General features: G+C 44.4%; 1 protein-coding gene across 2 annotated transcripts in view; it reads right to left on the bottom strand.

Moving 5' to 3' along the window:
- Positions 1–13,178, bottom strand: part of RGS8 (regulator of G protein signaling 8) — a 30,543-nt gene extending 17,365 nt beyond the window's left edge. The window contains exons 1-3 of one of the 2 annotated variants that reach the window (XM_065409530.1): positions 13,071–13,178; positions 4,740–4,798; positions 572–673 (exon numbers count right to left, since the gene is read on the bottom strand). In XM_065409530.1, coding sequence (XP_065265602.1) covers positions 572–673; positions 4,740–4,798; positions 13,071–13,178 — 269 coding nt within the window. Of the gene's footprint in view, positions 1–571; positions 674–2,612; positions 2,639–4,739; positions 4,799–13,070 lie in introns of those variants that run through there. The other variant, XM_065409532.1, reaches the window with a different exon arrangement.
- Between the last annotated feature and the right edge of the window lie 453 nt (positions 13,179–13,631).

Genomic DNA, 13,631 nt, shown 5'->3' with positions numbered 1-13,631 from the left:
GACACTTTGGGGTGTGGGGGTTTAGTTGTTTTAGCTAGACCTTAACGCAAGCTGGATACATTCAATAAAGCTGTTTGTTCTTGACTTTAATAATGAGACTTAGCATATCAGTTAAATGCTTCCAGTATTGTAGAGCATAATAGTGCTATGGATTGAAGAAGCTGATCACCTGTTATGCAGAGGTGACTGCTCATATTTAGACTTGTAATAACAATGGGCCAAATTCTGTCCTCAGATAAATGCACACAACTCCCATTTGTATCAGGGAGGTGGTATGCATGTTCTATCTGAGAATTTGCCCCAATGTATCCATGATGCAAGTATTTTCTAACAGAGTTGGTGCTGTTTCAAGTTCCTTGGGTTTCTGTCTTCCTTTCAGGACAAGCAGATCTCCAAAGATTTGGGGATTTTTCATTGCTTGCTCTCAAAAGATTAAATTAATTATTTTTCAAGGATGTTCAGTGCTAAAACCAATTCCAGTTGCAGGGATTGGGGTTCAAAGCTTACAAAGTACAATGAAAGGAAGGAAATACAACTAGAAAGGGAAGGAGAATGGTGCATCTATACTCACTTCAAAGCCCGGTTGGGCTTATCCGGAAGAATGGCTGTGAAATCATTATATGAGTCTGATTTGTGAGACAGGCATCCAAGGCGAGTTCTCATCCCTCTGTTCCTGTAATCAATAGGGGATAGGGGTGCAGGTAGGGGAGAACCAGAGAAGGTGACAATTACAAGGCTAGCCAGAGTTGTACAATGCAAGATCTCAGTGACTTTGTATCTAATGAGGCCCCCATGCAGGGGTTCTGAGGGTTTAGCCAAACATCTTCAATGAAGGCTGAGAGATATCTAGGATGGTTTTTTGTTTGGGCAGATAGGACTAAAATATCAGAGCAGAGTCTCCAGTAATTAAAGCCCTTGCTTTGTAGCTCACAAGTCAGTAGGAGGTCAGAATGGTGAATCGGTGTGAAAGGCCACAAGCTTGGAATGGTTTCTTGCAGTGCTCTTCTCTGGATGATAGAAGGGAGAACTGGGCAGCTGTGCCAGAAATCAGTCACCACTTTTCACCAGTGCAAATGGCACAAATACCATGAGTACTTGCAATTAGGGGGGCATAAAGGATCAGAGGGAGCAGGTGGGCTCTGCAAATGACCCTCTAATACAGAATCATAAAGGCCTGGCAGGATTCTGGATGGAATCTGTAAATTCAGAGTGACCAGGACTAGTGGACTAGAGATAAATTTCATCCACTACAGATTTATCTGTGCAAGGATTCACTCTATCATTTACTCTCTAAAACATGTTCCACAGATTTCACCCCTTCCCACCTGGTAACCATTCCCAGCCATCCAGTGGGGTAGGAGACACGTGCCCAACATACAATTATTACATAACAATCTGACTGGGAAAACTTGGGTGCAGAGGCATCAAACAGGAAGGTGAGAGCAATTGCCACTGTACAGGAACAGTACTATTTTGGCACTGTCCCCTCTCAAACAAATAAATATTGGTTAATAGTTTTACAACAGGGTTTGAAAGAGCAAGAAATGCATAATCCATTACTCCCCTCTCCAACCTGAAAAGCATCTCGGCTAATGGATTCTCCCAGCACTAAATAAGAGCACCTTCTCCTGGGGATGAGAATTGGAGAATTCAATAATTCGGCCCACAATCTTCCACTACTGGACCCAACCCTGACCTGGAAAGACCCTCTTCTTTTAACTCTTCTGCAAAACAGATTGATAAAGCTTTCCGTGACTGTAGAGGGAAGCACAACATTCTTCCATTCCATATATAATATTTTTTCTGAATACATTGGTGCTAGTCCCTGAGCCAATTTGCATCGTGCCTACCTTTTTTCTTTCTTTATCACACTCAGATAGTTCCTATTATGCATGTTTAATATAGTTTTAGAGCAAATTAAATATTAATTGAATGCAATGCTTATCTCCCTGGCACAATATGGACAGCTGGTAGCATTAGCTATTGCAAAATATTGAGATCCTTAGTTACAGGCATTGTTGGACGACATCAAAACATGGACATGTGACCAAAGATCTCAGGACAAAATTCCACAAGGACTCTAAACGTTGATGCAGAAACATTCCCTGTAAAATGCCATCACTCAACTATGTTGAGGACTCCGATGCTATTTCATTCAGACCCTCTTGTTGAGTCTAATCTATAAGCTTTTTGATGCTTTTTTCTCCAGATACCCCCAACCTTCATCCTTCCTGCAATGCCTGTTCCAGCAGACTCTGTGAAAGGCTCATGAATTGCTCAGCAGAGGTGCGACACGCATTACCGCAATGCTGGTTAAATTTCTCTGATGTCTGAGATCAAGGGACTGCAGCAGGGAATAACAGTACATGAAAGACAGAGATGCTGCTGCAAAAAGAGGATCTCATTTTTGATGGAATATTGAGCCTAAGGTTTTGACTTCCAAGGAAGGACACAGGAGGGGAAGCAAGGAAATGGAATCCATGGGAAATGGAGAGGCAAAGGAAGGGCAGGAAGGGAAGAGGTACATTGGAATGAGCTTAAAGGCTTATCAGACAAGGGAGAGGGTAACAGGGTGGGAAGGGGTGAAGAATGGATCATTTCTTTTCAGTTACCTCCATGGAATCAGTAAGGCATCCATGCAGGCATCCGGTTACAGTTAACCCTTTAATTGGCTGGCTTGTAGGGCGGTCAGTGCTGTTTGCAGGAGATAAGACTGCAGGGAGGAGGGATTTACTGTTTCACGTCCTGTCCCTTAAAATCAAAAAATCCTCTGTAAAAGGAGGGACAGCTGTTCTCAACCCATTTAATTCTCTTGCCTCCTAGAAGGGAATGTTGGATTTTCAGTGAAAACCATTCAGAGTTGAGGGTTGGTCATAGCAGGAATTTCCACCTCTCCTTTAATCCCCAGAACTAAGGTTCAAGTCCAGCTTCAGGTCTAAGTGAAGTGAGTTTAGTGGTCTCAGCTCACCACTGAATGGCAGGAGTTGACATAACAGTACATGTAATTCAACACAATTGGTAGTCTTTGCTCAATGGGCTCAGCTCAGGACTAAACTGGCTAAGACCAAACTACTTCTTGCCCCTGTCATCCCTCCAGGTCATGGTTGATGTTACTGACCAGGCATCATGGAAAAGCTGGCACTGCAACTAACCTGTAAATAAAATAACACGAGGACTTCACGCTTCTGTAGGGGCTGGTCCTTTAACCATCACAGGCTCAAACATTCACACACAATATAAAAGCATAATTCCTGATGCATCTAATCATTTGGACTCTTGGAGCCTGTGCAGACTGTGAATGGCTGAGGAGAAGGAGAAAAGAACCGAGGAAATGGACAACCTTTGGCACAGGGCCAGCTTTTTTCCTCTGCCTTGTGACTGAATCTCATTCCAGGGAGGAAGGCCAGGTTCCACCAGGCAGGAAGCTGACGGGACACAGAATAGGTAGATACTGTCTCCCTGGTGCACACCGTATAATTGCTTCCTAGTGATCATGGGAGAGGAGAAGCACCTGGTAACCTCCCTATCCTCTTACCCAAAGAAGGCACCCAAGCAGAAGAGAAAGGAGCAGAAGAGAGAGGAGATTGTCTGGGGAGGAGGGGGGTGCCCACCTTCTTTGGGCCTGAGTAATTCCCAAGGCTACTGCTGCCAAATGCAGCATCCATTTTAAGACCTGATTATGTTAAAAATGCACAAAGCCTCTTCCCCACTAAACTAATGGAGCAGGGATTGCATTACATGCCAGTGAGTGCATTTCCTTAATCCCCACCCTAACAGTCTGCCTTCCACTGTGTTTTAGCTGAAACCAATCCCTATAATTCCCTAAGCCCCTTTGAATTTCCTTATTAACACAACCTCACTCACATGTGAAACCAAAGCACGTGATCTCCTGGATTCCAGTAGCCAGGATTTTTCTTCCCCGTTGCCATGCTGGCATTGGTCATTGAGGGCAGAGCTGGGCAGCTGCTGGTGCTCCTCTCCCACACAACCCCACACGTTCATGCACTTGAGTTCTACCACGAAAATGCTCTGCACTCTTCTGGGCTCCTGATTTACGACAGTTCCACCCCATCCCCACTGTCCCTCGCCATCGTCCACAATGTTCCCTTCCCTCTATCACAGCACCCTTCCTGCTGATGCCACAGCTGACCACTGGTGAACTTCTCTCTGACCAACATATTTCTCTCTTCATTGCTGCAATGACCCAGGATTGCTAATAAGGGCAAACCTGAGGCTCTGATGATCTCTCTCTTCCCCAGTCTTTTAAACCCACCAGTAATTCTATCTGCTGCAGGTACAGCCAATTGGTTACACCTTGATAAATCCAACCTGTGACTCTGTGAAACTGGTCCCAGTAGGAATCCATCCATGGAACTTTCCCCCACACTCTCACCACACACCCCATCTCTTTTCCCGCCCTATAATAGAACTCCAGTGCAGAGAGGAATTGCCAGCATCTTCCGGTGCATGTTTTGAGGGTGCTATTTGGGGGCAGAAGAGGGGGAATTTGTTCTGATCATGGCACCTAACTTCAGCAAGATGACATTGTAGAGTCACCCCAGGACAAGAACAATGAAGCCACCCCAGGGGAGAAAACTAATAATACAAGAGCAGAGATTTCCAAAGAGACTGCAAGAGATTAAGAACATCCATCAATATACGTAGAAAGCCAGATGAATTGAACATGGATAAGGCATTCCAGACAGACAGATAGACAGAGACAGAGAAAAGATACTCACTGCCTTTGACCTGTCCTCACGGCCTGTGGATCTTTGCCAATTGTGTGATCGGAGAGGCTCTACGGAGAGAATAGAGCAGTCTCTTAAGAGGCAGAAAGTCACACTCAGACACACCTCCCTCTCCCCACTTTCTCCGAGCAGCAGCACAGCTGACAGCAGCTCTCCTATCTGTGTCACATCCAGTAAACACTAAAGCAGCCTAATCCAGGAGACTGAGGCTTGGCTACACTAACACTGCAGAGCCGGCTCACACATCTCATTGGTGGGATTTCAGAATTGCCCACCTGATCAGAACACTTTATTGCATCCTTCCTCCTCCTCCTCCTTGTTAACCTGATCACAACTCCCTTAGCTTCTATTACATTAAAATAATCCACCGCGTGGCATATTCTGTATATGAGAAATGTTCGCAGGGAGAATTCAGATGGGATTCCCCTGCAAACATTCTCTGTTGTTGTTACCCTGATTAAGTTGGAATAAAGCATCAACCTGCATTGTTGTAAAAAAAAAAACTCCTCTGAGGTTGGGATAGGTTATTGCTTTCAGATCATAGGTCACAGAGCTCTTTCCGCAGACAGCTGCTGACAGAAAAGGTACTGGAGAGTATAATTAAAGAGCCCTGTTGTCATCAGAACCAAATCAAATCTATTAAGAGGCAAGGAAGGCTCCTTATTGGATGTAATGTGATAAATGCAGAGCCAGTAAAAAATCCCCCCTGGCAGGTTACAGATGTGAATTTCCTCTCCATCCTATGAAGACCTGCTGTTATCTCACATTCTCTCATACCACTTCTCACCTGACTTTTACTAACAACCCAAATTCCCTGCCCTCCCACACAGAGCCACCAGTGTCTCACTTTCTGTCTTCTCTCACCTCTTCCCTTGTTACAGACCCAAATTCCCCTCTCTCTTCATTCATATACAGACCTATGGGCTCTTCCATCCTTGTGCCCTCAGGCCTGGACTGGCAGAGGGGATAGACAAGGGGAGGCATTTTCAAAAGCAACTAAGTGACTTGAAAGTCAGTGGCACGTGTCCTCCTAAGTCACTTTTTTAAATCCTACGTTAGATGACTTAACAGGTCTTTTTGCCTCTAACTTCTGTGAAGCTATGATGACCTGTTCTTATCCCACTTCCTTCTATACCACATGCCAACCCTTTAATACAGATCCTAACCAATATTCTCAGAAAAGATGCAAAATGTCTCCCTTGGCCACACAAACATACAGTTACCACTGTTTTACTACTCCCTCCTGCCATTGTCTGGAACTGGTATTCTATCTAAAGCCTCACCAGCCCCTCTTTCTTAGTAAAGACTTTTGGCTTTTTTGTGGCCCCAGCTTGAAGCATATCCTGAGACCACATGTGGTTATATGGGCAGTATCTATTGAGAAAAGATTTATGACTGATACAAAAATTATTTAAGCAAATATAAGAGCAGTACTAACTTTTCTATTCCTTTATAACCTGGAGTTCTCAGGGAAGTGATTTATCTATTCTCAGCTAGTACACAATACTCCAGGCTGATTGATCAGGCCTCAGTTTATCAGGAGCCAGAAACTGAATGAACGGGGGTGGGGGTGGGGCTGACATAAGACTTTTGTCATCCAGTGAGAGAGGCTGAGGCTCATAGTGTGCGAATGGTGTTGATAAGGTGAGTGAATTTGTTCAAACTAAATAACAACCAGTATGAGCCTTTGCCCAAATCCAAGCCAAATTCAAAACAATGTTGCAAAGAGCTCAGTGAAGGTTTAGCATGTCATTTTCACTATTCTGTGCTTCTTCCTACTTCTGTCTGAGCTATTGCAATATCATGAGTTGTGTTATTTTTTCAATAACAAAAAAGCCAGATCTTGAGGGCTCTTCAACACAACTTCTTGACCAACAAAAAGACCCATTTTGGAAAGTTCAGCTCCAGCATCCAGACTTTTTGACTTTGCTTTCATCTGAATCAAACCAAATCTCTGAGCCACCAATCCTGGATGTATAATGAATCTGGAGATTGTGGTGTGAGTCTTCCCTCTATTACATCAGGTTTTACATCATGTGAACTCCATTGACATCACCAGTGTAACAGCGTGGAGAATCAAGCCTGTAATTTGCCTTATTGATTCTCCAGGTTAGGGTTGTTAATGCATCCATTTCTTGGGGCGAAGTGGGTTATTGGGCAGCCCCAGAATAACCGTGGAGACTGATATTTCTCTCCATTACTTTCCTGGGTCAGGGTTGAGTAAATCAGGAACACACTAAGTGCACTGGGTTGATAGATGCGCCATGGCAAATGTAATTAAATTGAAGATAAAGAGAATTATATTTTGCAGTGTAATATTTTAGAAAGCCTCTGTGAGGTAGGAGAAGGGTTTATAGCAAATTCCTTCTACAATGGCCCTTGTGTTTTTGTTTTAGCAGACGTACTATGCTGGCTTCTATTTAAAAGCTTTTAATAAAACAGCCATTTAAATATTAAATTTGAATACCATCCAGCATTTTAAATCTCTTTAAGAAATCTTTTACAGCAATTTCCTCATGACCTAACAGCAAATACACAAAACATAAATGTGTGGTATTGAGCTGAGGTTATCGGGGAGACTCTATGGACACAAAGATCATTGGCCAGGACAGACGGTAATTTACTGGATCAATAATCTAATCTCTACCATCAAGCTCTTTCCTTCAGGTCCCTCTGCACCTTCTGTAAACTCAACTGTCTCCCTGCTTCCTTTATGTCACTAACGTTTTGCCCATGGCAAGCTGACAACATCCCCCAAATTTATTATTATGAACATACAACTGGATGTCACCCCTTCGGCATGCCTTTGGCTTGCCCTGCTATGTGAAAACTCTTCTAGAACCAACTATGTCCATTGCTTCTCCCATTATCCCAGACTGTGGCTTGAGCCACTGAGCTGCCAAGTGAAAGTGAATAGCCACAGTTGTGAAGAAACGTGCTTCCTACAGAACAGCAGCCTTTGTTTCTGAAACTGCTAGCTGGCCCAGGATTGCAGCTTTGATGGTCTTGTAGTCAGTGGCAGCATCCTCACTCAGGGCCTGATATGTAACCTTTGCCTCTCCTACATTCCTCCTCCCACTGAGTGAGGACAGAGTGGTACTCTGCTCAGAGGTATCACAGAAGGCCTCAAGGATATCATCTGGTCCAATCATAGACAGGGAAGGGATGGCATTCACTGGCATTTTGGAGGGTTTCCTGGGTTAATGAACTTCTTCACTTGGGCTACAGGTCCATACCTGTTTGACTCAAATAATCTCTTGCACCTAGTCATTTAAACATGCTTCTTTCCCCCTTCCGGTTTGGAAGTATGTGTGCATGTGCATGTGATTTTTTTTTTTGCTTAAGGGTCCATGTGCCTTTGGTTGTCTCTGTTACAGTATGGTTAACTAGCCTCCCTGTTGATTCTAAAGATTTTAAATTCCTCACCTCACTTCTAATTTTAAGGTCTTCTCAGTTAGCTTGCTTATGTTATTGAAATCTCCCTTTCTAATGTGTAGTGTCACCATGCTACATTTTTGTACAATCCCTCCCCTGAGGATGTTAAATGTAATTAGACTGTAGGCATTATTATCTAGTGAATAATTACTCCTCTGTCCCCTGCATTGTTTAGGAATAAGTGGCAAGTAGCTTTTCCTATTGTGTGCTCTACAACTAGCTGTTCCAAGAAGCACTTTTTCAAGATGCCAAGAAATTGCTTCCATAAACCTTGTTACACGGTGACATTTGACCAACTTATATCCAGGGAGCTGAAGTCCCCCATGATTAAATTTTAATTAGTCTTTGTTGCCTCTTTGATCTCTGTAGGAAGAGCTCCCAAGAGCCTGAGGGCTTGCACTGGAGGAATCGCAGCACTGCCCTGCTGCCCCACACTGGGGCTAGCTGCACACTATTCAGCCTAACTAGGTGAGGCTGCAGCCGTGGGACCTAATCTGACTTCTGCCATGAGTAATATACAACTGAGAGCTTTGTGCTTGGATGGAGGGCAGGTTAAAAGGAACAAATAGTTTTGACCTGGAGCTAAAACTCTGGAACAGACATACCCTGAGGAAGTGTAATTTTGTTGTTGAATAGCCAGAAGTGATAAGTTACATCAGTTTAGACTCTCTTAGAAACTCTTATTTTGACTCACCTCTGAATCTTGGCGACTGTTTGGATATGCTTGCTTTGACTTTTTTTCCTTTTCTCTGCCTCTCCTGTTTATTTTGCTTTCCCTTCTTCGTCTCTCTTTCCTGCTGTCTCAACATTTTCTTCCTCCTTTTCTCTCTCTTCCCATCGTTCCCTCCCTATTATACCTCCCTGCCACTCTCTTCTCACTCAGTGCCTTGCCATTTTCAGCTTTGTATCACTGTCCTAAAACCATCTGAATTGGCCACAGGGGGAATTCTCCCACTGTAGTGGGGACCTTGGGTGGTGCAGAGATGCCATAATGGCTCCTCTGGCACCCCACCTCCCACATGAGGCTGTTCAAACATACCCAGGAACCAAATTGGCACCTGGGCGGGCCCAGGATCAAGGGACTGCAAACGTAGTTTAGTGCACTCTTTAATCCCTCTTCTGGAGTGGTGCTGAGCTCTTCTCAGCCACAGTTCAGAATTAGGGCCCAAGGAACATCTCTAGTGTTAAACATTACAATCTCTCTCAGTATCTGATGTCTAATATGAGAAGTCCTCCTAGAAATCTCTGTTCAGACAGTGCCATGTTGTTTTGGGGTTAGAGTGAAGCACATTGGGATTGCAGCAAAGGTCACGCTCTTGCAGCCTGAAATTAACCCTCCTGTTGCCAGAACACTAAATAAAAAGGTGATTTATAATATGTGAGAAGGGCCTTGTGAGAAATCCACCAGGTGGGATCTATATTGGTACTATTTTTGACTGGTGTGCATAGCCAAAGTTTGGGGCCCTGAAGCCTGTTTTCACTAGAAGGAGAAACTGATGATAGCGCCACGTATTTTCTTTGGTGCAATTTTGTTTATTTACAAAGATTATACATAAAGTCCTGTTTATTATTATACTATTATATATTATTATTATATTATTAAGATTATACATAAAGTCCCTGAACACAGCAGGAATCAAACAGTAGGAGAGTTTCTTTGCTTGCTGTTCCAAACCTGCCTTTTCCAGCCAGCTCTTTGCACCCCAAAAAAGCCTTGTCTCTTAGATTTCTCATATGGCCACATTACCAGTGCTTCTGTTACTGTCTGCTTAGCTTTCTGGCCACTTCTGTCTCTCCCTGCTCCTGCTCTCACACACGCAGACAAAAACCATTGTGTCAGTCCAAGCCCTAGCCCCTGCATTTAAAAAACCTTAGGGCCGTGTAATAATAATGTGGTTCTGCTTCTCCTTAAGCTTTCCCATGTGCCTGTATTCTGGGTGCTACTTCTGTTTTTTCAGACACTTCTTTACTTTTATTCTGAATGAACGGCAGCACTTTCACCCAATCCATAACGACAAGGTTTAACCCAGCTCACAGCAATACTAACATGGTCAGAAAACATTTGAGGCTCTAGTTTAAAGCTTTGTAATGCTTCTGCTCCCTTTAGACCTAGGAGAGCGCGTGAAGCTCAGGTATTGGGCTGGGGAAGGCAGGACAGACATGGGGACCGCATACTGGGTAGGTGTAGGTAGGAGCACTGGGGCTCATCCTGTGCTGGGAAGGGAGGTAAGAGAGCACAGGGCTACAGAGTTCCTTGAAAATTAAAGCTCATGTTAAAAATACAAATATGAGATACTTAAAATATGATCCATAGGTTTGTCTTTCTGTATTCAGCGTGAGAGTGCCAGCTATTTAAATTCTTCCCCTGTGTCAATGACAAAAGCAGCTCCTGGACTGTCTCTGGCATCATGCTGTGATTGATGCGGCAGAACAAATCCCTCTAACTGCTAGATGGCTTCTGACCACAGCCTGTGTGCTCAGGATTCAGTCTCACTGATTCCTCCAGGCAGGCAGAATGAAAAATCAACAGTGAGGAAACAAGTAAGGCTCCCTGAGTGGTAACGGCATTTGCATTGGAACGGAGCTGCTGAGATTCCCCTTAAATGTGATGTCTGTACACACACACACACACACGTGTGTGTGAACGTGCGTGTGCATTTTGGAGATGATGCTGGTATGTGTGGAGCAGAGATGCTGAAAATATTTATCCTGACATAGGTCTGTTCAGTGTCATCTTGGAGTCCTCCCAGCTTTCAGCCTCACTGATGCTGCTGATGTCAGTATGGCAGTATCTAAACTGCAACTGGCATGAACCCCTGTAAAATGGGGTTTACCGTGGAAACTCTGACAGACCCTTGCTGGAAATGTACAAGTTATAAGTACAAATTATATGTGGTAGAGCCTACTAGATGAGGGAGCAGAAGCAAAAAATTCTGCACATTTTTACATGTGCTGGGACATCAGATACACATCAGAGAGTGGGGTTTGCTGGACACTGCAGTTAACTTGGTACTTACAGTCTCCCTGAATTGTCTGTAACTGACCTGGAGTTTCCAAGAGAAGAGTATAATTACACTGAACACCTTATAAACTAGCAGGTTCACCAAATACCCATGTTCAGGCTGACACCTGGAGGTTGCAGTTGCATCCCATTACAGGCCCAAGTGATGTGCAATTAGAAATCCATTTAATAGGGATGGCAGCTATGTCCGCATGCTCTTATCATACCAGTCACCCACAGGACACACAAGCCCCATCTATAGAGTGGTTAGGGCTGTTGACCACTCCTCAGAGGTACAAGGTGGCACAGCAGACTAGCTCCCAATCCAGCAAAGGATTTAAGCACATGCTTAACTTTAATGGGCGACTCCCATTATTCAATTTAAGCACATACTTAAGTGCTTTGCTGGATCGGGATCTTAATGTGCCATCTTTCATCTGGGGAGATCGCTGTTCAAACCTGGAATAGGACATAAATGAAATGCACTAGATGGGCTCATCGTGTTCTCCAGGAGATCTTTTTCCTCATAAAAAAATACCACTCCATTCAGCTCAATTCTCTGCTCAGCAGGCTGGACTGGAATAGCAGGAGTATCACAGATCTGGACTGAGGTATACTGGCAGAGCTGTGATTTGCAGGATTCGCATGCATTATTCCAGCCCTAATGATTAAGCACCCACAGCGTTGTGTAGAAAGCTTTCAAAGTAACTGCCCAGGCTATTCCCACTGATTATAAGCCAGCATTATCAGTTTCTGTGTAGGAGAGGCCTTGTGGTGGAAAAAGAAGCATGCTGCAGAGCGGTGGCATGGTGCAGTGAGGGAGGGGCATAGGGTTTCAGTACCAGAACAGCAGGGTTCATATTGGTCAGAACTGAGGTGCATTAGTAGAGCTGTGTGGGCGCCTGGCACTAGAATAACAAGATTAATATGGGTCAGGAGTGACGTGAATTGATGGGAAGCCATATTGAGAAGCTTGTGTAGACTTCAGTGCTACTGGCCCCTCTTATTTCATGACCATTCTAATTTACCAGATTTCACCCCAAGCACCAAACATAAAACAAAAATATGTAAATTGTTACAACAGAGTGCACCATGAGTAGTAGTTATCCAACAGCCAGCATGGAGGGTAAAGACAGCCCTCCTGGACTAGCTCTCGCCTGCTCCCCACCCCTAACTCTCTTACCATCTGCACGTTTACACTACATCAAGCGCTTGGCATAGTTCTGTCACCTCCGACACATTCTCCTTTCACTCAAATTAGTTTTATTTTTAATTAACTGAGCAGTGGTGTTAATCACTGGTGTTAGTCACAATGGCATGAATAACTTGGATGCCGAGTATTTAAAAGAAAATATGATCCATCCTTGTAAAAAAAAATATGAATGAAACTAAAAATATAGTGAAGACCTCGTAACTATAGCTACCAGGATAAATTATTGTTATTCTAGCAGTGTAAAAAGACCACAGCTACTCCACTTGAAACAGATATCACCTCTAGAACCAGAGTCCCAGCTTCTAGTATGGGCCCTGACAAGGTTTGGTGAGGCGTGGGGGGGGGGGGCTAATCGGAGGGAATACACAGCTCTTGCTGCAATTGCTAATTGGAAACAGTGTCTAGACTTTTTAGGCCATTCATAAGAGGCCACAGAAAGATTAACTACCAACAGAAGCAGTACGGTGACATTAATTGGGGTGACAGTCAAAGCGGATCTTTCCCCCACCCCTTTGCAGGCCCATTGTTCACCACAGGAATTGTTGCTAGAATAAAGAAAAAGTCAACACCAAGGAGATTACATCTGAGCTGAGAACCAAGAGGCCTGTAGCCCTGTCACACAGAGGCCTTTCCCGGAAGCTTTCCTACATAATAATGAACTCCTAGGTCTTACCTGTCTTGTAGCTGTCAGCATGGTGGTGGCTACGTGGTTTTGGCAGGTGCTTGATGGGCATGGCTCGTCGAGGCCCTGAATGACAGGGTCTGCCGCCTCCTGGTACATCGGGGAGTGTGAAGGGCAGCCAGCCTGACCACAGTTATCTCTAGAATAACTGCAGCACCGGGCTACTCTCCTAGCTTGCTAGCTCTGCATCTCATGAAAAGAACAAGAGCTGGTGGAAGGAGGAGGGGGTTATGAAGGAGAGAGAAGGGGGAGAAGAGAGAGAGAGAGGACGCTCTTGCAGATGCATACACACACAGTGGATAGAGACACACAGAGACTTGTGCAGGATGGCACAGCCTGTCTAGCTCTCATTATTCCAGTGCACTGGCTGCTGCCTAAGGCTCACTCCCCAGAATTCACTTGTTTCTGCATACGGTGGTGGGAAAGGGGAGGGGAGAATGATTCCCAGGAGATCACTGGAGGACGGGAAGAAAGGAGGGTTAGAACTTACCTGTTTTTTGGTTTATTAACCTGGGAAGGAAAGGGCTGTGCTAGAGGTGAGAAATAGAGACT

Source organism: Emys orbicularis, chromosome 8 (genome assembly GCF_028017835.1).
Source record: "Emys orbicularis isolate rEmyOrb1 chromosome 8, rEmyOrb1.hap1, whole genome shotgun sequence".
In the NCBI taxonomy this organism is placed as follows: domain Eukaryota; kingdom Metazoa; phylum Chordata; order Testudines; family Emydidae; genus Emys; species Emys orbicularis.
This window is presented reverse-complemented; position numbering and strand designations above follow the sequence as displayed.